Below are 25339 nucleotides of genomic sequence, written 5' to 3'. Positions count from 1 at the left end.
ACCCAGGTGGGAGGAGGAGGCCGGGCCGCCCCCTCGGCCTGCCGCGCTCCCACAGCCCCGGCGCGGGGCGGAAGCGAGCGCCAGCTCCTCCCCGCGGCGCCCGGGAGACCGGCGGCGGCGGCGGAGGGCGCGGCATGGCGGCGCGGCGGGCGGGCCCCGGCGCGGTGAGGGCGCGGTGGGGCCGGGGCGGGCGGGGGGCGGCTCTGCCCGCGGCGGGGCTGCGGGGCCGCCTCTGGAAGGGGCTGGGCGCGGCGCGGGCAGCAAAGTGGCGGCGGCCGCGGCAGCGCCGGCCCCGCGGGGCGGCGGGAGCTTGGTCCGCCCTGAGAGCTGTTGCTGAAGAGTTGTACCGGTGCTGTCAGCGGTAGCAGTTGCTGCCGGGGAGACGGAGCTGAGGAGCGGCGCGGCAGCGGGGCGCACTGGCAGCGCGGCTCCTACATCTCCGCGCTGGCGGGGAGACGGCGGTGCCGGCCCTGCTGCTACCCGCGGCAGGTGGGGTGTAGCCGGCCGCAGGGTTGCACGTTTCTGCTCGTCCTTTGCTGGGGACACAAGCATTTCCTCATTGTTTTCATCCATATATATATATATAAATGTATGCAAAGCTTTAAGTTTGTAAAAGTTCGTTAAGCGTTTTTAAACCTTCGAGTTTGGGCGTAACTGCCGCCTCGGTACCACCTCCGAGGTCTGGTGGTGGCAGCTTAGCTCGCTGCACTCAGGGAGTAAATGCATCTGCTCGCTGCTGTTTCATACCAGCCACGCTTAGGAGCGACGGCATTTTCTGCTCTGCATCCCTGAATGGACACCCAGGGGGTTGGGTGGTTTAATTTTTTCCCTGAGAGTTCCCAGGTGTGTCCCACCATCCTGTGGGCTGGCTCATGTGCATAAACACAGGGTTTCACTGAGGCAGCGGCTACCTGGTTTGAGGGAGTCTCTGGGCTTCAGGGCTGCTATGGTTATGTTAGCACTCAGCAGCTCTTCTGTCAGTAACAAAATGCCTCTGGAAACCTGTGCCCAAACTCGCCCTTTCTGTGGAGCTTGGAGTGAGTTCCTTCGGACTCTGAGAAACTGGAAACTAATGGAGGAGTAAAGCTGGTATTTGTGCAGCAGAGTCAGGGGCTTTCATACAGATGGGACTGCCTGCTTGCATGTTATTTCCTTTGTTGCAAGGAATAAATGATAGAGAAATTAATTCACTTAGTTGTTTTGTAGACGGTAACAAAACAGGTACTACAGAACACAGACATACTACTGTGCAGGCAGTGAATGCTATATAAAAGGGTTTGGGGTTTTTTTTTACTTTTAAGGTTTTTTTTTAGATTTTACTTTTTTAAAATATCAGTTACCCTAAGCATTTAATAATTACTGCCACAAGAACGTAGGAAACAATAAAAGTTATGAGCTCTGACCTTTATCAGTATTTTTTCTCCCTTATGGTGCACCTATATGGTGTGACCTGTCCTGACTAGTTTGCTGGATGCCGCTTAGGGTGTGCTGTTCTCTACCTGTGTAAATGGCACTTGCTGTCAGTCTTCAGCATGGCCAAAATCCAAGTGAGAGATTTGAGGCCTAATCCTGCAAACCCTTCCTTGCATGAGGTGTCTAATTTCTTTTTGGTAAACAAACCCGAGTAAAACTTGCTCACTGGAACCTGTACCAGCATGTGGAGTTGCGTGTTTTTCAGTGCAAGTAATGTTCCCTGCCATGGAACAAACTCCTGCTGTTTCAAATGGGAGTAGTACTGGGCCCTAACCCAGGGACAGGAAGGTTCACGTCCAGCTAATCCTGGCTGCTAGAAGCTTATTTTTAGTTCAGAATTAGCTGAGGTTCAGCGTGAGCTGCGTGAGGGAGTATAGACCAGTTCACAGTGCCTCTTTCAGGCAACAGCTTCAAATGATATGGGAAAGAAACAAGTGGTAAGTTTGTGGATCCTTGAGTCTTACCAGCCTTACAGTCTTTTTTTTATTTCTGATATCAACTGAATTTTTGGAGCACGGGAAATGTTTATTCATGTATAGTCTTTCAATATAGTTATATAATACAAGATCTGAAAGTAAAGTGCCTTTTTCTAGATGAGAGAAAGCACAAGAGTTCAGTTTCAGGTTGTTAACAGGAGCTACTTATTTTTAGATTTCCATTGTGTTTGACCTGCTGGTAAATATTTTTCTAAAAGATATATTAAAATTAATGTTTTATCGTATTTAAAAATATTTTTCATAAATAAGCTTGTGTCCTTTTATTGCTTTTACTATTGTTCTGAATTTACAACTTCATTAATAGAAAATACTCAGCTCACACTGTATACTGTGCAAGTACATTGAATGCATAAATTATTGCAGTATTTTGATATTTAAACAGAATGACTGGTAAGCTTTCCAATGAAAGCAGTACCTTACATGAAAAGTGGAAATTATTCAAGAGAAGTTGAAATGCAAGCTGTGCCTCACACACAGCTGTTAGGTAGATGTCCCTAATGCAGTGCCCATCAGAACTGTGGTAAAAGCATATTATTCCTGCGTCTTTTACATATTACTTTTATGTAACATCTCCATCAGGAATTTCTAGCTATTTAAGAGGTATACGAAGCAAATCATACTTAAAAGTGTTCTGACCATATCTGGAAATAGCCGTTTTCTAGGAGGTGGTTTCACACAGACAGAAGTTGACTTTTGTCTCTTCTCTTGTCTTTCAGTGCCCACCTCGTGCCCTCCCTCCAGTGCCAAGGTAAAATCAGTTTATTCTATGGAATTGATCATGGTTCTGTACTGCAGTGTTTTTAAAAGTAATGAAATTAAGGGAGGGAAATAAGTTAAATAAACATCTGAGTAGTCATAGCGACTTTAAAAAGAATTTCTTTTCTTGCTAATTTGTTGTTCCAGAACTCCTTAGAAGGAATACAAAGCATTTTAAAGTTTTACAGGGGCCAAGAAATTTTACTATGTTACCTCAGTTTTAGTACTCTCAGAGATAAACCTTTTAAAGGGTTTCAGACAAATAGCTACTTTAGTTTTAATAACATCTACTTTAGTTTTATTGATATCCTTCTTTTCAATCTCTTCTTCCTTCTTTGTTTTGTTTCATGTTCTTTAGTTTATTTGAATCACAAATGCTTTGGGAATTTCTGAAATTAGACTAGATATTCTTTAACAGGGGTATAGGTGTCTACTAGTTTGACATAGCATAGGGAAAAATTTGGGCTTTTTTTTCCACTGTGGAAGGAAAGGCAATTACATGGCTTTTATGATATGGTACTTAAGAATTCCTTCAAAAAAAAAAAAGAAAAAAAGAAAATGTGATGTTCATGATTGACAACATATAGTTTCTTTTTACTAATGTACGTGCTCAAATGTTTCATAACTTTCATTGGTTTGTTACGTATCAGGCAGTAAGACAAGTTTTAATTAGCTAGGCAATTAAAGCTTTTAATCTGATCCACAGGTAGCCAATCAAGAAACTGCATAGTCACGAACAAAGTGTTGAGTCTTGAAGATTGCTTAGTACCCTTAACTCTGTTGTACAAAACTACTCATTAAAGAGAACTAGGAGTGGGGATAAGGAAATGCATCACAAAAGCAGCAGTGTGAATTTCACTGTTGTGAACTGTAATTGATTCAAAATTAACTTTCTTCTTATCTTTGTTCCTTTTACATTGCTCTTCAACACCTTTTCTCCTTAAATGTGAAGCGGAAACCAAGGTGAGTTATTCTGGCATTAAAGAGAATTATAAACATTGGTAGTTCCTTTTGGTGTCACTTCATCCTCTCTTTAAAGAAAGAGCCTTACACTCTTTCTAAATGCAGGCTGAGTATTTAAACTGCATGGACACCTGCATTGCAATTGTTAGAACTGTCTGTTGTTTTTCTTTGTTCTCTTTACTGTTTGCTATTTCCATACTGAATCAAGGTAACTGAAATGTTGTCACTGTGCTCTAAACAAGAAGTTGATTCTTTACAGCATTATTCAGAGTATTTCCGTTTTTCACTGAATGCACGTGTTGCACTTAAGACAGGTTCTTATCCTGTTTTCCCACCATCTTCTGTACTCTTCCTGCTTGTGTAAACTGGTGAATTGTCATCTCGCCTGTAAAAGGTGAAGGATGTCTTCACTTGTAAAAATGAATCCCTTTCTTAACTAGCAATAGAATGGCTGTTAAAAAAAGGAGATGGAGGTTTCTCCATGCTGTGCACCTATACTTCTGTTTTATGTTCTGCAGATGAAATTCCACTGAGTCGTCCCAAAAAAAGGAAACCCAAAGGAAAGACTCCACTAGGTAAGGTCCTGCCAAGACTGAAAACTGTATTTGTAATCCTGGGTGAGACCTGCGCTGTAGCCAAGCTTCTAACAGATACATGGGTTTCAGTCTTGTACTCATTTTTTGAGTAGTGTTCTCAGATAATTTATTACAATTTATTTTATACTGAACAACTGCAATCTTCTTCCCTGAAGTGGTGTCATTTTAGAATAAGTCTGTAATGCTAACTGAACTAAGTGAAGAACTGCTTTTTTTCCCAGTACTGCTAATAACAGCATATCTTGATATTGAACTGAAAAAGTTCCTTTATTCCTGCTATTTCTTCCTTTCTAGAATTTTTGGATACTTCATTAAATAGTCATTTCCAGCTGTAAGCTGCTTGTTATGTTGAATGTGTTAAGTGCTTGAATTTTTGAATGAACTAAGATAAAACTCATGTAACAAATTGGCTCAATGTCAGTCCTTGGCTAAATAAAGTCACAAGTTAATCATTCCATTATCATCAAAGAGTTAAGAGCCTAAAAGATGACTAGCACTACTTGTATTTTTACAAGAAGCAGATCTGCGGAACAGAATACCATTTTAAGCAAGATTACAAGTCTGATCTATTTTGATAAAGTAGAATGTGCTGATAGAATGTAGTGGATTTTGGCAGACCAGTTGACTTGGGTTCATATGATGGGTTGATGAGGTAACCCTCCTTTATTTGCTTAAAAGAGTGTACACTTGAAGTGTCACTGAAAGACCTTTAAATGCAATAAGTAGAGCTGTTGCTAGCAGGGTTTCCTAAGGACCAAGATTTGTTTACTGTTGTTTTCAGTGACCTGAATGATCATGCAAAGTATGCATTGGCTTTGGCCTTTACTTTGCTGGTGAATTTTGCATTTTAGCACAGCAAAGCTTTACAAAAGGTAGGAAAACCTGTGCTTGAAGTGAAAACAACGATAGATTCAGTTATCATAAAAACTGCAGTACTCAAGAGAGCTATAAAAAGGCAGATGTGATGTAAAATGGAGAAGTAACTTTGTCCTCCTACTTCTGATTATGCAAATTGATGCTACTGCTGCTAGAATATTTGATGAATTCATGTTAACCTCTCATGGAAATATAGTTTCCCCAAACGTAGTAATTCATCTCTCAGACTGGAGTTTCAGTGGTTTTTTTCTCCTCCTCCTTTATTCTTGTGGTGTACGCTTAGTATTTAAATCTCCCTTTGATGCTATTTTGCCTTGGGACGTATCTGTGTGAATCAGCTTGTAACAAACAAACAAACAATTTTGTAACAAACAAACAAACAATTTTTTTCTTGTCCCTTGCATTATAAACTTTGCATGTAGAAAGGGAAAATGCAGAGGTATAGTTCTCTCCTGTGGTAGATTTCTTTCAATCAGTCCTCTATTGTATCCCCAAATGGGAATTGTGCTACTTCTTGGATACTTATATTTCCCTCCTGGGCATGAAACTGTCAGGGTGAAAGGAGGGTTATCAGGGTTATCACCTTTGTAAATTCTTACTTACCACATTTGTTTCCCAACTGTTATGTTTCCTAGCTAATACATTTTCATCTCAGCTGTAAGCTGGGCAAATACAGAGGCTCTGCACAATGTAGCAAAAGGCAGCTTTTTATTGCCTGTCTCTCAGTGGCTCTTAATTGAGGTTGCTGGATCTTTTCATCTGGTTTTCAGATGGCATTGTCCAAGCAGCAGTTCGTCGGCAGTCTGAAAGCAGTGAGCCCCTAACTCCTGAACCTCATGATGTCCCTCCTCAGAGGAAACGCAAGAAGAAGAAAGTACCTACTGGTATGTGAAATAATTGTAGATTGGAAAGAGCACTGAGTAGAAGTTGGTAACGCAGAAATGTGATTGGCCAACTTGTATTTTGGCTTAAAACATTTCATGTGCTTTTGTACTTAAAACAGCTGAAAGTAATTTCTGAATGGTAGATTAGAGTTCCAGTTTCTGATTTCAGATTCCATGGGGTACAAACCCTCATACAAATAATGGCAATACAGTTTTGAAAGTGATAAAATAGATCCTTTTTATCATTCAAAGCTGTTTATATAATAACTGCTTATGTATTTAAGTGAATGTATTTCCAATTTTATGAACGCTGTGAAACTTTAATGTGTTTTGTTTTAAATCTTCAGATTCCGAGACCTCTTTTACCCAGCAAAATGTTGCATCCCTATTTCAGAATGGAAATGGCATGGATGTCCCTGAAGCTGAAGAAACAGTGATCCGCAAACAGAGAAAAAGAACAAAGTGAGACAAAACTAGTATAGCTCATAAGCTGGAGTAACTGTGATAGTGAACATGGCTGAGTAGTATTTTACATTGTCACATTACAAAAATGTAAAATCTTGAAGTGCACGATACTATTCAGCCTGTGCAATAAATAATATGTGTGCAGTTCTTTCCAGGGTTAAGATCTAACTTTCTTCACTTGTTTGTTTTATGCATACCTGGATGCATTGCAGTTCTGAATACATTTACATGAGCCTAATATTTCAGTCACATACATGAAAAAATTAGAAAGTGTAACTGCTTTCTTTCATTCTTACTATCTTTTCCTTAATTTTATTAGAAACTTAACTGCTTTCTCATTCTTTTTATTTGCCTTTTCTCCAAGAACTATGCCTTTAAATCATTTTAGTGCCCTTTCTACCAAAAGCATCCACTTTCTTGGCCTTGTATTTAGTTTATATGGGTTTTTTTCTAATTGTTAATCTCTTGATATGTATTTCTTCCCACCTTATTGTTTTGACACAGGAAGGAATTTAAATAGAGAGAAAAAAACCAAAATCAAGTATTAGCTTTATGGTTTTATTTAACTAACTTCATGAGAACTTTAGTCCTTAAAATTATAAACGGGGGTAATTTTATGCAGGTCACTAGCCTGAACAGTTCTTAGCAGTCAAGTTAGACATGTTAAATGCTCAGAGGAGCCTTCAGGTTTTACATTTTACTTCCTATTCTTTCTCTGCCCCATTGTATGTTCTGTGCTGATAGGAAACCTCGGCCAGCTGAAATGCACTGTTCCAATGAGCTGGAAGTGGAGGAGGAAGATATCATTGAAGATGAGCACAGAAAGAGCCCAGATCAGCAGCCAGTATTTGCTGCTCCCACTGGAATTAGCCAGCCTGTTAGCAAAGTGTTTGTTGAAAAAAATCGTAAGTAATCTTGTGATTTAAGTAATTTAGGGACATTCTTGCAATTAAAGGAAGCATTATTGTATTTAAAATCCAAATATTGCAGTATTGGGAAGAATTTAAAAAAAAAAAAGTTTTCCAGAACAAAGACTATTTGGAAATAAATAGACATGATAGTTTTTCAACAGTGAATGTTAGTGTCGCTGTGCTGGCATGTTTGGTTGAATTTTTTAATTCCATGGTATGGGTGAAAAAGGCTGTTTGATAGTATGCAGCTGAGCTTATTTGACCTAATACTGTCACAGTACTTTGAGAAGAAAGTATCATTTACTATATTGCACTGTGGAAGTTTCTGGTTGTTCATTTTTGTGGTGTTTTGGTTTTTTTTTCCATACCAGCGAACACTGAGTAATTACCTGAAGTGCGTTGCACATTCTTAAATCCATAGCCTGACCCACCAGGATGCATTACACTGACAGATGCATCCTGGTAGAAATGTAAGCTGGCAAAGGGCAAGAAGTGGGGAGATGAAATTTTCTGATGGAACTTCTGATGCTTACAGCTTTTTAACACTAGTAAGTTTTAATGTAGAAATTATGATGGAAGGTAACAACACTGTCTAAAACTAGTTTCCTCATACTTTCAGGGCGTTTTCAGGCAGCCGACCGTGCAGAATTGATTAAAACCACTGACAATATCAATGTACTTATGGATGTGAAGGCTTCATGGACTACCAGAGATGTTGCCCTTTCAGTGCACCGAAGTTTCAGGTAAAAGATAAATGTTTTGATGTAAATAAGCAGAAATTAGGGTTGGTTTGGGTTTATTTTCTTCTCCCTGAAAGTTAGCAGCTTTTCTCTATCATTGTGATGTATCTTTATTTCTTTTGGATTTTCCTAATAAATGATGGTTCACGATGCAACAGATACAAAGTTTCTCAGTCCATTAGCTTTTGGTATTTATTGTCAAGAATATCTGCTTCTAGTCTAGACATCACATGTGAAATGCAACTTATAAAAAGAATAACAAAGGAAGTCATATTGCAAAGATTCAGACAAAATCTGAATAGCAAAGAGATGGATCTGATAACAAAAATATTAGAGACCTACAGAAAAAATGTGTTACAAAATGAGATTCACCCATCAGCTGTATGACCAGAATAAAAATACCTCAATTCAGATAGTTCTTCAAGAAAAATCCTGGCTGGTGAAAAAGAGGGAGGAGTGAATTTGGACTGGGGCATAAGCTTGCACACAATAGCAAAAAATGATTATTGTTTTTTAATATGTGGTTGTGTTATGATAAAGAATGGGAAGATGAAGGCCATTTTTTTCTCTGGTGTATTTTATCTGGAAGCCTGTGCTTCCTTCTCAGCTTTTTCTTAGCAAGGAGAATAATGAAAAGATTGACTTGAAGACAAGTTTAAGAGCATTGTGTAAGTGTAAGGGGCAGTGGTCTTGAGAAGCTACAGGCAGTGAGTGAAAGTATTTGATTCCTGTAGCAGTAATGAAGTAGTGATAGGATCAGGCAGAACATCTCGGTTTTCTTTGTTAAGTGCTCAGGTTCTGGTGCAGTCTGTCAAGGGAGGAAGCAGAAGTCCCATTGCTTAGAATTTTTAAAACTAGATCAGAAAAAGCACTCAGAAACAATCTGTGAAAGGCTGGGATCCTGTCATGGCAGCAGGGTTGAACAGATGGATTCATAGACCTTTTCTATCTGTAGTTCTTTGCCAGTTCAAGATGTTAAACTTGTCTAATATTCTTTTCTTCATTCAGGGTGATTGGACTCTTTACCCATGGCTTCCTTGCTGGGTATGCTGTGTGGAACATCATTGTTATCTACGTTTTGGCAGGAAACCAGCTTTCCACAGTTTCTAACCTGCTCGAGCAGTATAAGACACTAGCATACCCAGCTCAAAGTTTGTTCTATTTGTTGCTGTCTATCAGTACAGTCTCAGCCTTTGACAGGTAAAATATGTGTTTGAAAGGTGTATGTAATTTGTGTGCAATCTGTTCCTTTCTCCTTCCTACGGCACATTTTGACCTGCTGTTGATGACTTCTTGTGATACACTTAAAGAATGATTTTACACACAGCTGGCTATACAGATAAAGGGTGTACTTGTGCATTCAGACATTTGTTACACATTTCTGTCCATTGCCTGCTGCCTCGCATCAATGTCCTGGTGCTATTTGTGTGATCATGAGGTGAACCAGATGGAAGAGCTGACCTGTTTTTTGGGGTTTTTTTTGGGGGGGGGTAGCAGTGGAGAACAACTGATGTTTTTATGGAGTTACTTTTCACATGAATCCATTGCCCAGTTAGGTTTGCAACATAGCTGTGTAAATGGTTTTCCTGGCTTAGCAAGGGTTTCTGCATTACAGCTTAAGAGTGGGAATGAACAGAAAGAGGAGCAAAAAAGACCATAAACAGAATGGATTTATAGATGTTTCTTTTAGTTACAGGTAGTTTCCATGGCAGCATAATAAGCCAGGGGAGGAGTTGGTGCTATGGAAGAAATTGTGTCTTTTTTTTCCTGGAGTGGTGGCAGGGAGGAGGCCTGTATTCTTCATTGCTCCTGTAGTGGTGTAAGCTATGTGAGCAGTTACATTAGCATAACTTGGTTGGTGGTGTGGACACTGAAATGAATGCTAAGGATTAGAGAGGGGACAGATCTCTCTACATTCTCCCTGTTCCAGAAGGGACTGCAGTGTGAAAGCTACAAACCTCATGGAACATCCTCCTTAGTTTCAGTCTTTCTTGGATTTGGCATAATGAGGACCATTGCCATGTGTGTGGGATAAAGTTGTGTATTAAGGCACTGTAACAGGCAGAAGAAGGTGTCTTGCAAGAAGTAAAAGAACAATAGAACACTATTAGAGGAACAATATTATTATCTTACTGGGCCGTGTTAATGACCCTTGTTTTTGTTATCAGGATTGATTTGGCAAAAGCGTCGGTTGCACTGAGAGGCTTTCTTACCCTAGACCCAGCAGCAGTAGCCTCTTTCTGTAAGTATTTTGAAGCTGATAGGAAGTTGTCCAGAAAAGACAGTAAATGGAAGAATCCTACATACTGTTTTCAGTGAAATCTTCCTCCCTCATTATTTTCTGCTTTAGAATAAGTGACTTGCTCAGTAGTTTAAAATAGCTTTCAAAGGCTGTGAACACTTTGCTACATATTTTTTTAAAGCAATTGCAATAGTGGCATTAGTGGGGCTGTTAGCGAGAGAGTTCTTTTCCCACTTCTGCATACTGAACACAGACCTAGCAAAAACCAAAATCACAAGATACCACCTTTGATGTAGCTGATGGATTGCAAAAGTGCAGAAACCAGATTTTGATGGGTCAGGGGAATGTTGAAGAAGAAAGAATGAATTAAAGGAAACTATCATTGGAAGCAGTGGAGTGAAAGGAAAGAAAATGTAGCGATAATTATCATGACATGATGAAGACAGCATTTTGGGGGTTTATATCTGACATTACTAATTCAATTTTTTCCAGTGTACTTTGCTGCTCTTATCTTATCCTTAAGCCAGCAGATGACATGTGACAGAATTAACCTCTACACACCACCTTCAGAAAATGGCAGCATCTGGTAGGAAACTTAAGAAATCATTTCTGTAAATTACAACATAGCTCACTTAGGAACATTAGTCAGACTGGTGGATTGAAAAGGTTATACAACTTACAGAAGAAAGTATTAATGAAGGATTTCATTACTAAACCTGCCTTTGAGCTTGTCCTGAATCTTTGATAACTTCACTCAAAAATGAGAACTCAAGGAGAGGTTTGGTCATGTTGGTTGCAAATCCATTATCCCTCAAACAAGAGCCTGTTGGAATGATGCTGAAAATGTCATCTGAAAAGAACGGTAAGAATCTCTTTTGCTAGAAAATGGAACCCTAGTGAGGTAACCCTTTTGTGTTCAAGGGCAGGCCATTCTGTAGAGAGTCAACACTGGTTTTGAAGGAGATAGTCTAATCTGTCCAAGAAATGAATGTCATGGTATTATGAAAAAGTGGTATGTCTGCCACAGGATGCAAGGGCTTAGCAGACACAGCTGGCATTAAATATGAAGCGTTGTTTCATGCTAGGCAATTCCATCCAAACCTGTTACTTTCTGAAGTAGATATTTAATGGACTTAAACTCTAGTAACACAAGTTTTTAAAATAGACCAGGAGAAGTAGAACAAAAGCATTTATGTGAAAATTAGCTGGTTTGGGTGGTTAGATTTTTCTTCTTTTTTTTCAGGGCTTCTGTAAATGTTGAGTTGTTTATTAAAAAGCCTAGATTTTAGTAACAAAACCACAACCTGCTGCTGTGGTTACAGCAAGAAAAGTGTCAGCTAACTTAAATCATAACCTTCTTAAAGCCCTATCTTGTCTACCCTGCAGCATCTGTAAACAAGTCCTTTCACTGGCTTTCAGACAGACTTTACTGATTTCCTGTTGACTTGCCTTGCTGCCTCATGAGGAGTGCTTAAAAATCGACTGATGACATTGTGTGGTGTCTTTCACCACAGTAAAATATGACCATGCATCTTGATTTTTATTTTCTGTCTCTTGGCCAAGAAAAGGAATTTGCTGTTGAAATCTACAAGTGGACATTCTCTGTGAGATAATGGGGTTTCTTAGCTGACTTGCTGTCTTTGGTAGTCACTCTCTTTACCAGGCCTTTGCAATGCAAGACCATCAGGATAGTACAAGTACTTTTGTTTTCACATCTGGCTTACCAAGCTTGTTTTTATGATAGTCTGTTGAAATTATTATTGTAACCTGTATGTACCAGCAAATCCCTGACTGATGGGTTGATGTGCTCTTCCCAGGACGGCAGGTACTGAGGAAGAAATTGTTCAGCCGTGGGTTGTGGTGAATCTGGTAGTGTCTATTCTAGTTGGGACAAGTTGGATCTTCTTGTCTTACCGACCAGAGCTAGACCACAGTGAAGGTAGGAAATATTAATAGGCAAAACGTTGTTTGTTCAGGCTTTTATCTGCTGTGCTCTGTGTTTGGTGTTCAAGACTAGTCCTGAGAAATTTTGTGGCTTCAGAAAAACAAGGATCTTCTAAAAACTTTCCAAAGCAAGTGCTTCTTAGGATGCTGGTGTCTGTGTTTGTTTTTATAAAGAAAAAACAGTAATTCAGAAAGGAAAGAAAAGCCTTGTTTGTCCTGGCTGAAGCAACATGAATTTTGAAACATGAGAGAGCATGTGCCTCTTCTTCATTAAAGGGAAAAATAATTTTTACTTTAACAAGATTTTGAATATTTGAAATGTATTTATTCTGCTTGTGTTTTAGAAAATTCCCTAATATTATTACTGTTCTTTTTGCTACAAATTTTAATGCATTCAAGTTCAGTATTATTTTCAATAGAACATAGCAGTAGTTTTGGGAACTCCAGAACTTTGAAAAGTCAGATTTGTGCTTGCAGAACAGGACTTCAGATGAGGACTGCTTGTGTTGGTCCAGCCTGGAGGAGGGGGCAAGCAAGTCATCCCCTTTTCTTAGAAGATGCTTTGCTACAGACTAGGCCTTCTTCCTTTTGTTGTTCCAAATGGGATCCAAAAGGTGTATCATAACTCAGCTTTCCTATCAAGTGCGTGCAGCCTGGGACTTGAAGCTATGCTGCACATAAAACTCCTAAGTTTCAACTTAAAAGTCAACAGGTATCCAAAGAGCATCATGAGTTGAAGCACAGATTTGTGTTTGGGAGGCTGAAGAAGATTCAACATGCTTCTTCAGATTACTTTAGAATTTTAATGTACACATTTCTTTATTTCAGCAGCCCCAGTTCTGCTTATTTCTAATAATGAGTTAAAAAAAAAACCTAGGTGGCAGCCTTTACAATCTTTGACAGTAAAATTTATAATATATGTTTGTATTGTATTTAAAATCCATTTTTTAAATAATTAAGACTTATTCAAGGAAGCCAGTGGCAGGATTTAACTCCGTTTTTTATGAACTTTTTTGACATTTACATGTGCCTACTAAGATTAGAAAACCTGATTTGGACATTTCAAAAGGGAAATTCTATTAGGACTTATCCCAAATAGTAGAGAAAGTTTAGTCTACTAAGGGTGAGGTAGCAAAAACATGTACATCTCAAACCTGAGTAGATAAACCACATTGTTGCATGTACAGATTGTGTAACTTTACCATGTTGACAGGTTGTTGGAAAACACGGCCTGGTCTATATGCTGAGTGTGCTATTTACAAGACAGAAAGTACACTTATGCTGAGGGTGCAGTATAGATACATAAGGGAACCCAGATACAAGAAAACTCTACCCTCAGCAGCACAGAGCTCCACAAGGTCTACCTCATCTCCGCGAGGAGCTCTTCACTGCTGACCTTAGGCTGTCTCCTGTGCCTGAGCTGCCATGGTGACAGCTAGCTGTGAGCAATGTCATTCATGATTCTTTCTATCCCAGGTTCCAGTGTTGCTAACTTACGCTGTGATAACATACAGCAGATTTATCCATAAATGAACAAGTCTCTAAACAGAAATCTTCATTCTTGAGTCTGAAACTCTCAAAATTGCAACAATCCCTCAATCTAAAGTTGTTTCAGTGTCCAGGTTGAATGCAGGATGATACTGCATATGATCAGCTGCTAACATCATTGCTAATTGTGTTGATTTGGGGAGGCAACAATAGTTTTCTAAAGACAGTGGTGGCCCTTGCCATTGTCGAGTTGTTGATATTATAATTGGGAAGAAAAGCAGGGGACTTGGGGGAATGCTAGAGCACTTTCCAGGAATAATGAAATTGTATTCAGGTGAAACTTTTGAAAGAAAACATAATTCTTTTCTTTCTCTCTTAGAATTAATGTTTCATGCTGAAATAGAGGAATTTCCCCAGGGAGATATCATACCCAGAGTCCAGCCATAGTGTGGAACAAGCATCTGCAAATATTGTAGCTGTGACTGATGGCTCAACATGTTGTGTATTATAGCCATGTATTATAATTTTCATAAAGAAAAAAATGTATTTTTATATTGTATATATTTGATTTTGATCTTTTTATGTGTGCTACAATTTCCAAATGTGATTGAAAACTTTTATACTTTTGCTTTTATTTTATGAAGTAGATTATCTCTAGTGCATAAAGTCAAGGTGATTTTGTAAATATTGCTACCTGTATAGCCACAGAAACTAGGTGCATGCAGATCAGGTATTCAGCGCTTTTTTGCCTGCTGTACAGTCTTTGAACAACCTGCTTTTGTTACTAATGCTGATACAGGGAAATAACTATTTGCCTTTTGACCACTTACTATTTGTTTAATAATTCTGTTGGCCTTGTTTGTTCTTTCAAGGCTCACTTGCCAGGGCCTGGCGCCTGTGGCGTCTGTCAAGGGTTAAGTTTATCAGGGACTGGTATTCCTCAAGGACCGACATGCCAAACAAAGGGAGTGATAACAGGAACTGCAATATTAGTCTTACCACAGAACTTGTTAGGACTTGTTAAAAACTGCTGAAATCACCAAGTAAGAAGAGAGCACGTGTAAATGACTAAAGTTTATTTAGAGGACAGAAGAAGAAGAGAAAGATAAGACCCCTGAAGAAGTAAACGACCACCAGAGACAGATCTGAGCCTGCGCAAGATGACATAAACACTTTAGAACTGCTGACACAAGTTTTTGAACTAACCCCACCCCAATTTATACATATGTATATTTTGTATTGTGTAACTCTATGAATATGTATGCTTTGGTGTAATAAAAATCTGGCTGCTTGCTTAAACGGTGTGCAAGCTTTGAGGAGAAATCCCCTTGCACCCGACACCAAAATAAACATAACTTCTTTATAACTCACTCTCCGAGTTGTAAAGTTTGATCCACTTGTCAATGCTGATAGGAGTTGGCTTACCTGATTTGGCTAAATATTCTCTACAGATTAAAACAAATCTTATGAAGAAAACAGTCTAAGGAAGATTATAACAAAACAGAGCTAAGAAACATAAAACCCACAAAGTTAGTAGGCATAAAATAATCTGGGTTTAGTTGTCATAAAAAGTATTTGCTAGAATAAGGGATTGGATTGTCAGGGATTTTGCTTAGTAATTCCTTAAAAGAGGACACTTTATTTTTCATCTCAGTTTAGTTCTCTTGACTAAGGTCTTCATGATAACAATTTCTTTCAAATTGATGTAGATACAAGAAGCGGAAGTTTTAATGTTGCAACAGTTTGGTCAGCTAATGAATACCTAAATGCATCTTTTAATCAAGCAGGGTATTTTTGGGTTGCCAAAAGGATATATGTACGTCCTGTAATTTCTTGACAGTCAGGATGCATAACTATTACAAAGCCATTCACAGGAATAGTGTTCCAATTTCTCCTTATCTTGTATGGCAAGAGAATAGTGTTATTCACTGCTCTTTCTAAAGAAACTTGGATTTCACAGATGTTAAAGATGTTCCTACTTCTACCTATTTTGATGGAGATCGATTTCCCCAAAAAGGATGTTTGTTGTTTTGTGTTAGGATCATAGAATAGAATAGAATGGAATGGTTTGGGTTCGACGGGACCTTGAAGACCATCTAGTTCCAACCCCCCTTCCATGGGCAGGGACACCTTCCACTAGACCAGGCTGCTCAAAGCCCCATCCAACCTGGCTTGAACACTTCCAGGAAGGGGGCATCCACAACCTCTCTGGGCAACCTGTTCCAGTGTCTCACCACCCTCACAGTGAAGAATTTCTTCCTAGTAACTAATTCAAATCTACCCTTTTTCAGTTTAAAGCCATTACCCCTCATCCTATCACTACACTCCCTGATAGAGTCCCTCCCCATCTTGTAGGCCCCCTTTAAGTACTGGAAGGCTGCTATGAGACCTTATGGTCTCACTGGAGCCTTCTCTTCTCCAGGCTGAACAAGCTAAGGTCTCTCAGCCTGTCCTCATAGGGTAGGTGCTCCAGCCCCCTGATCAGCTTTGTGGCCCACCTCTGGACCCACTCGAGCACGTCCATGTCTTTCTTACGCTGGGGGCCCCAGAGCTGAACACAGATGGAATAAGAAACTTCTTAAAATTACAAGAAAATGCTTACTAAAGCAAAACAAAAACTCTGCAGCAACCCACCTTTTGTGTAGTGATGTAGTAGTAATAGTGGTAGTTGGTGGGTTTTGATGATGATAGCCAACATTCTTTTTCTTTTATATTAAAGTGGCAAAATGAAAGCATTGCACATGTGAATAAATACAGATGTATTGCAGGATGAAACAATCTCCTTAGTAGACATAGACAAGAGCTAGTTTGAAACCAGTTTCTCAAGAAAGTATCACCTAAAGCCCCAAACCTATCTGTACATGTTATTTAATATGTATTGATTTTGCAGTGTTTTATTTAATGTGTCTAAGTGTGGTTGTAAAGGGTGTGCAGTTGTCAACGTTCCCTGGAGACTTTCTGTACTTTCTAGCAGTTAAGAGTAGCCAGAAGACTTGAAGGGGGATGTTAAAGAGCCAGTAACTTCCTATGCTGTTACCTGAGTTGCTTTAAAACAAAGATGGGAACATGAATAACTAGGGCAGCTGCTGCCCTGTTGAGGAGTTGAGTTCTGTTATGCCCATCCAGCAAATGTAAGTAATTAAAAAATTCAGTGTTTGTGACATTTTTTAAATCCTGTGGGGGTGGGGGTGGGGTGGGGGAGGTTCTATCAGAATTCAAAGACGTTCCACAGCTGTTGGCTGCATTCTGGGGCATTCAGTTTGTTGTGGGAAGGAGCTGTTAACCTTTTTTGTAAGTTGTTATCGCTCCTGTGTATGTATTTTTGCAAAACTGTACAGCTAAACTATGGCTGGCACTGCATTGTACATTAAAATGGAGAGATTCAGGGTGGTGCTGCCCTTCAGTGTTGCACTGGAGGTTCTTGTCATGATTTGGCTGTAAGAGATGGGGGATGAGGCATTACTTAGTGTTCCTATGTAAGTTGTCACCACACTTTCTCCAGACGTGGTGTGTTTGATTTACAGAATTGTTGAGCTCCTGAAGATGAGATTAATAATGGCTTCTCTTTGCTGCTTGACATTTCTGTCAACTTGGCATGGTAAGAAGTATAATTTTGCCCATAAAGTATGGACCTCAGGCAAAACTGTGCTAAGGCATCACATCAGTACAGGAAAAACTTGAATAACATCATTGCTTGATTTCTGACATTATTACTAGGAATTGGCCCTCCAAGTATCCTTTGGACAAAGCAATGCTAGCCAAGAGCCAGATTCATTCTCAAGGTGAAATACAGTAGTTTGTTTAGATGGTTGAGCAGGGATTAAGTTAATGAACTTAATGGGATCAGTATTTCAAACCAGCCTTGCCTTTCCAGTGTATCTTTTGGGGAGGGTCCGAGTATATGCATATTTAAATCAATGATGTTTGAGGTTGCCATTTAAAATCACACTTAACAGTTTGATGGCTAATTATTTTACACAGTACTTTTCATTCCATTAAGCCTCATAATGGAATATGACTTTAACTGAGCTTTTTTGTTTAGTTACTTGGAAAGTTTTAGAACAAGTTTACAAAATAGATGTTTAACTACAGAACATGCAGTATCTGTAGAAGCCTTAACCTGAAATGCCTTTGTGCATTTCCATACCATTGTTTTTAATGCAGTATTTTTGTGTTAATGAAAAAACTACAAAGACATTAGTACCAATTTCTTGTTTTTACATATATGAAACAATTAAAGAACTGCTATAAACTAGTTAGAAATGATTGTACTACTTTGTCCTGTTCCCAAATGACTAGTCTGCTTAAATTAAATTAGTCTAATTCTTTTCCCCAGTGCTAATATTATGTACAATATACAAGCTCCAAAGAGGTGATTATGAGAAAACATTTTTTTTATTTGTGGCAGTGTTGTAAATAATGGCTTTACTTTCTTTCTGTCAGATTCCTGATGCTGTACTGGTCTTTTGTACAATCAGAAACGCTACTGTGAACTCCTGACAACTAGCAAGTAAAGTGTATTACATCAGTTAATGGGGTTTGTTTAGCCTAAAAAGAAGCATATGAAGAGGGGAATCTGCTGTCTTTAACCACCTAATGGGTGATTATAAAGACGACAAGAGTCAGACTGTTCCCAAGCTGCACAGTGAAAGATGAGTGAAAATGGTCACAGGCAGCATCAGGAAAATTACCATTAGCTGCCACAGGAGTTTTGACTGAGGATTTGGGACAAGATAGGGTGGGGGCCCATAGCAGCCATTTGTTGGAGCTCCATCCCTGGAGCTGCTCTGGACGTGGTGGACAGAGCCCTGCGCAGCCTGAGCAGGGGTTGGACCTAGCGGGCCTCTAGAGTCCATTCTAAGCTAAGTTGTTCTTATTTTGCTTCTTAAAAGGCAATAATTTAAAATTTGGTTAAATTCCAGTTGCTTTTTCTTTTAAATGTTACTCTCTCAACTCAGCTTTCTCAATGTGAAGCCAGGTGGCATTAATGTGAAAAGCATCTTTTAGAAAGTTTTTTTTTGTATTGCTGAGGTAAACTTCAGGAGGGTTATGGTTAGGTTAGAATTATTCGCTTGTTTATTTGCAGCAGAATTAATTTAAATGACTGAAGGCTTTGGGAGAATAGAGTAAATCATCAGGTACATATTCATTGCTAAGCCTTACCTTTCTCTTCCTTTTCCCTCATTGTGGTGTGGAAGGTGCTGTTGTATTCCTCAGTGCAGCTGTGCTTGAATTAGTCTGTAAGTCCACAGACACTTAGAGAAAGTCTCTTTTTCCTGGGTGTTACTGATGTTCCGTGCCGCCCCCCCCCCGCCAGTGCGCGCTCTCTTCACTGAGGGCAGGGAGAGCTCCCAAGCTGGGCGAGGCCCGTTGCCCTGCCGCCTAAAACCCGCCGGCTGCCGCTTCTCGGACAGGTGCTTTTGGGGATGTCTTTTCCCGGATTTGCCCTATCGGGAACAAGCGCGTGTCGTCGTCGTCCCCTTCCCGGCCCGTTTATTTACCGATCAAGCCTGACTAGCAGCCGTTGCCTGCCGGCCCCTCGCGCCGCGCCGGCAGGTGGCGCCTCGCGCGCGGATCGCGTAACGGCCGTTGGGGCGCGGGGCCGCCATGTCAGACTCGACCGGAGGGAGGCGGTGCGGCCGCCCGCCCCCCAGACCCCCGCTGCTCGCCGCCTCTTCCCCCCCGTCGCGGCAGTCCCTCGACCCCGAACAGGAGGGGGCCGAGCAGAAGGCGGCCGAGCAGAAGGCGGCATGCTGGCCTTCGAGGTGCGGGCGCTGCCGCGGGAGAGGAAGAGCCGGCCGATGGGCGGGCGGCACGGCCGCAAGGGGATGGGGGAAGTGAGCTGCTTTATCCTGTACTGCTGCGGTGCTTGGGCACGGTCTTTTCTCTCCTCTTAACTAGATGTCATTGCAGGCCGGTGTGCCTGTGAAAGGGAAGCCTGCCAGCTTAATAGACTAGATTCCAACCCTGCCTCATCTGGGGATGAAAAGAGTTCTTTCTTGACGGGAACAGGGCTGGCTTCCTTTGCCTCTTCCATCCCCCTTTATTTGGTCGCGGTATCCAATGCGTGCCTATCCAGTAGCTGCAATCAAAACAGGAAGCCTTGTCTTGCCAAAAGAAAAATTCCTGTATGTTCCTACACAGGAACAAAACTATTTGCTTGAATTCTGTATTTTAAATGTATGTAATCTTTTCTTCAAATGTAAAAAAATTTGGAGACCTCTGTAGCTAAGGCAGTTTCCTGTACCGATTGCCTGTACTATATTAAAGAAAATGGAGGAGCATGGCTTTTCAGATTGATACAGGCAGGCCTCAGGCAGATAATGATACAGAGACAAGAAAAAAAATGCAAGATGATCTTGTGGATAAATTTCCACACCCACTGATAGATGTAGTAGTTAACCAACAGTGAAAAAAAAACCCACAACAAAAACACCAAAACGTTTTAACATACTTGGGGGGGTGGGGTGTATGCAAGCAAACAAAAAAACCCCCACCCAAACAAACAAAACCAAAACCCACAAAACCCCTCAAAACAACCAACAACCACTTTTTAAAAAAGAAAGGGCAAAAAAAGAAATAGCACAGTCAAGAAAAGATTTTGAAACTGTTAAAAGTCTCATGATAAAAGAGCAAGAAGAAATATCTGAACCAGTAAATTATTCTTCCATTTTAAATGCTTGTGATGCTATTACTCAAGCAGAATACACTTGTAGGCCACGGCTATCCTTTCCAGCAAATTGTCCCAAATGTGTCTTTCTACAAGCTGGGCATGAGGAAAAAGAAAAGTCATCAACAAATCCTGACTGGAAGTCAAAAGACAAGCAATGTAGAAACGCTCCTAAGAAATGTGCCGTGCCATGCCATGCCATGTCATGCCATCAACATCTGGGTCAAATATTAACAAGTACACCGTTTAAGAAGGAAAAACAAACTAGTTTGAGGAAAGCTGGTGATGTTGTAAAGAAAAAACATGGAGAGTGTGCTGAACCAGTTCTTTCAACATCACATGCTGTGGGGTCCAAGGATTCAAAATCATCTGTGTTCTCTCATAAGGAAAACTTGAAGCAGAAAGTGGAGCAGGAAAAAGAGTATGACAGCTAGCCAAATAAATCAGTCAACAAGTGTCTGATGGCTTCATCAGCTACGCAGAACAACAGCTACCTCAAACCATGAAAGCATTTAAAGAAAACTCATCTACAAGTGGCTTTCCAGATTTCACATGGGCAAAAGGAAATCTGCCTGTAAGAACATTTTCCTTTTAATTGGCCACATCAAACATACGAGAACTAGAAAGATAACTGATACCAGAATGTAAACTAAAAAAACTTTTTTAATAAACTAGTAGACAAAGTCAGCATTGATACTCTCGACCCGTACATCATTTAGAGTAAATTTTGACGAAACAGAGGAAAACTTATGCATCCTGCCAGCAATCCCTCTGCTCCCCTTGCTTTCTCCTTACAGTATTCTTATAATATGTATCAGGAAATTCCACTAGTAAAAATGAACTTGTCTGAAAACATGCCTAAGGTTTTTGGACTATACTACGTCACTTGAATTTTGAGTGCTGCTTTCATTTTTTTGTTTCATCAACTGTTATTTTGCTTAGGTGCTGCTGCTAACCACAACTTGCAATTTTTTCTGGATTCAAATATTGCTTCCACATGGCTGGCGCAATGAACCTCCCCCCCCCCCCCCCCCCCCCCCCCCCCCCCATTGTAAACATCATAGATTACACTTTTGTAGGGATGAGGTATCAGTCTTGTTTGGGACAAGTTGTTTAGTTGATGCTCCTGTAGATTTTCCCTATGATTTTCATCCCATATGACAGTTTCCTTTCTGCTCTAAACTATCATGTTAGAATTGTTCGTCTTCCCTTTACGTGTCAGAGGTAGGTTGAATTAAGTTGTGGATAAAAGAGTCGCTAAAATCATGGGCAGTGGTGACTAAGGTCCTTGAATAAATTGTGCCAACTTATTCCTCTTCTCATGAATGGCTAGCCGTTATAAATATTCTAAGGGATTCACAGGAATCCTGTAAAATCTGTTAATATTTCCTTATTGTGTGTTAGTACGTTACATGTTATTACTACTACTACTACTAATAGATAAACCTAATTAGTAAGTTAGTTATGAGATATATCAAGAAGGGGACAGATAGAAGGCAGTAGGTTCTAGATAAAGTGTTTTAGAGCCAATATGTTTGGGCATACATACGTTGTCACTGAATGTGAAGTCTGAATAGTCTTTTTTACTGATAAAGAAAAAAATACATTATTTAGGAGAAGCTCTAGGAGAACGTGAGTCAGCCACCATATTCTGCAAGACCCTATACTGGTTCCCCGTATTTGTAGGTCAGCTAGAGAGACCTCCAGAGTACAGTCTGTAAATTCTTAGATTGTATCACTGGATTCCTCTATTACAGGAAATGCTACCAGCTTGAAGTTTGAGAATCAAAACATTCAAGCACACCAAATGGAAATTAATCTTAAGAAAAGGGTGAATTATGTGAAATACTCTGAAGAATTATTACTGGAAATTGTGACACCCCAAAATGGCATGTGAAACCAGAATGACCTTCCAAAGAAAAGTGAGAGGGCAAGGAAAATCTTACTTGGAATCTCACTTGGAAAGATAATGTTCCCAGGTTGTGATCAAAAAAACCCATAACATATTAGTAATAGTAATAATGTTCTTGCAATATCTTTATTGCATTTTTTTGTCACTTTAATGTATTAACCAACATTAAATGTGTTTTTCACATTTCAGGGGATCTTTGGATTTGTAACAGGTGTTATATAGCTTTTCTGGTTTGGGGCATTTACAAAATAAGGTGTTGCACACTGTGAAATCAGAATTGTAACTAATTGATGTGACAGGCTAGCAGGTTAGGCAGAGAGACCAGACCATTGCAAGAAAAAATGACCTGGATGGAAAATGTGTTTCTGCTAGCAAGAATCTCTTACATTTCAGAAATGTGAAAGTATGGGAAAGGAAATCTTTTCAAGGTGTTTTTTTTTCTAATGTGGTTAATCAACATTAACTACAGTATTATAGCTACAGCGAGCGAAAGCAGCCACTCTGAAGGTTCACCAAGTTCCTTCCTAGGAATTTTTGATGTTAATATTCCTTTACTTAGTACTTTATTATTAGTGTGTCAGTTTGTTTTGCCATGACCCCAACGTTGAAAGCCCTGTTAATACTATTAGGCAAGATTTCAGCCTGTATTAGTGGTCTCCTCTATTGCAGGTAGCTTTCAGCATAGGACAAATATAGATTATAGATTCCATGAATCTGGACTTGTGGGTAAATCCAATAGTAATGGTGTATTCTGTAATCATACCTAAAAAATAAAACCACCACGCAATTGCAGCTAATTTCATATGGGTTTTTTGTCATTTTTCAGGAACTTCACGGGACTTTTGGATAAGTAACACACATTTATGTAACTAATTTATGGAGTAGAATCTGTTGTTTTCATTTAGGAATGAGGGAGGTTTCCACAGGAACCTGTTTAAACCTAATCTTTCCTTCATCCTGTCTCAGGTTTCTGGATAGGTTTCATTATGTTAAATACCAAAAGTTACTCTGCTAGCTGGTTTATTAGTAGACCATCTCAATTTTTCAGTGCTTTCTTTTTTAAATCCTTAAGTCTTTACTGGTCTGTTACATCAAATAGCTTTATTTCATATTATGGTTCTTACTCATAGTCTTTTGTGGTCTGTCTTGCTGGCAGTGTTGTATAATATCTTCAAATTTTAGTAGTTTTTCCTCATTCATACAGGATAGGGATGACCATCATCAGGAGAGGTCATTACAGCTAGCTCAGTAGTTCTAGAGGTTTCTTAGACAACCTAACATACTTTAGCAAAGCTACATACTAGCATTAAAGGCAGGGTACGTAAGTCACCTACTTGGGTATCATCTGCCTTGTGTCAGAGACATTCAGAACAATGGTTTTCAAATGCTGTCCCATTATTTTACCCATCTTCTAGGCTAAAAACTGGTTTCATGGTACTTGAGGAGGAGAGGGTGGGGAAAAGAGAGAGGCAAGGTAAAACTTGGTAATTTGACAATTTTTTTTTTTATATTTACCTTTGTTCCGTAATAGCATCAAGTGGAAGAAACTGTTACCTCTTCAATGGATATTTACTGCATTGAGACTCTTTGAAGCGAGTAGTTCATCTAGCAGATCAAGTTGATTCTGAGTAAATCATACTTTTTCCTGTGTTCATCCATTCAGTCATTCACTGCTGAGGTATCAGACCAAGACAATAAGAAGCTCAACAGCATTAAGCATATATTCAAGGATAATATTAATTAATGTAAGTTTTCTGTTGTTACAGGTATTTCATTATTTTATGTAGTGTTAAATGCTAACACAAAGAAAGGTGGCAGCAAAAAACACTTGTGTTGTTCTCACAAGTATTGCAAAAGTGACCAAACTATAAATTTCTGTTTCAGTGACCGTAAGATTTTGCAAATGTGTAAAAGCTTTACAAGCCCCTTTGCAAATACTTCACATAGAGCCTAAATGTAAGATACTTGAAAATTTCAAGTCCAAGTTGTTCTAGTTCAAGATAACACTCACCACTGGCATAAGTAGATAAGTGCTCTAAAAAAGAAAGAAAAATACTGTGCTTAGAACTATGTCAGCCTGCAATAGAAGGTCTCTGCAACTTGAATCTTAACAATGCAGATCATGAATCTCAGATTTTGAAAACGCTATCTGTATGCAAAACCGTCAGATTTGCAGTAGAACACAGCTGTTTCCAAGAAGTTGTTTTCCATGACAGGTAGTTGAAACCTCCTTAACAATATGATGGTTATATATTTCTTTTACATTAACTGGTATTTCTTATTTTGCATTATTCCTTAATAGAAAGTCTCACAGTTAATGAGAAAACTGCAGAAAACCTTTCAGCAAACGTAATCCAGGAACTAGTTTTAAGTATCTCTGGTTATTTTAAGAATTACTAGAAGTCACAGTGCCTCTCAATTACTTTCGTTTGAAAATACTGTAGTTGTTGAAAAGCAATAGTTCTAACACTGAAGACTTGTGAGCTTTTTAATTTAAGAAACTGTATTTCATTTTTCTTTTTAAAAGTTATGTCAGAAAAGAAGCTGGACTGGTATATGGAAATAAGTAATTTTAATTTTTTTCCACAGGAAGAGACAGCAGCAAAGTAACTCAACTGGAACACATGGTTGTTTAAATCAATTTATACTGACTTTGCTATTAGTATCCAAGTTCATTTTTATACAGAGCACAGGGCACTGTTGTTTCAAGAGAAACTTGCAAATACTAGCAGTTAAGCTACCTGAAATTTTCTGCAGTTTGGGTTTTGGGGTTTTTTTCCAAAAAGAGTATTGATGTTTATTCAGAAATCTGTAATTAAAATATGTACAATTTCACATGTGTTCTCACTTACTTGTCTTGGTTTTTACATATACTGTTAGTCAAAAGTTACTTGTAGGTGCTATATAGCGTATGTGATTTGA

At 39.4% G+C, this 25339-nt stretch overlaps 1 protein-coding gene across 2 annotated transcripts; it reads left to right on the top strand.

Annotated features, from left to right (window-relative positions):
* The first annotated feature begins 131 nt into the window (after window positions 1-131).
* Window positions 132-15168, top strand: TMEM237 (transmembrane protein 237). 2 transcript variants are annotated; one of them, XM_049824692.1, is made up of 13 exons: window positions 132-164; window positions 2687-2718; window positions 3679-3689; window positions 4208-4264; window positions 5932-6045; window positions 6393-6507; window positions 7255-7415; window positions 8041-8164; window positions 9170-9361; window positions 10330-10403; window positions 10896-10989; window positions 12221-12342; window positions 14215-15168. In XM_049824692.1, exons 1-13 carry the CDS (start codon window positions 135-137, stop codon window positions 14280-14282), a joined length of 1194 nt encoding a protein of 397 aa, XP_049680649.1. In that variant the 5' UTR covers window positions 132-134; the 3' UTR covers window positions 14283-15168. The 2 variants fall into 2 exon arrangements, with proteins under 2 accessions (XP_049680649.1, XP_049680743.1); XM_049824786.1 differs by lacking the exon at window positions 132-164 and adding an exon at window positions 1845-1910.
* Window positions 15169-25339: the final 10171 nt, after the last annotated feature.

The sequence above is a fragment of the Accipiter gentilis genome, chromosome 1 (assembly GCF_929443795.1).
Source record: "Accipiter gentilis chromosome 1, bAccGen1.1, whole genome shotgun sequence".
Lineage (NCBI taxonomy): Eukaryota > Metazoa > Chordata > Aves > Accipitriformes > Accipitridae > Astur > Astur gentilis.
The sequence above is the reverse complement of the archived record's forward strand: the minus strand, read 5'-3'. Positions and strand labels throughout refer to the sequence as shown.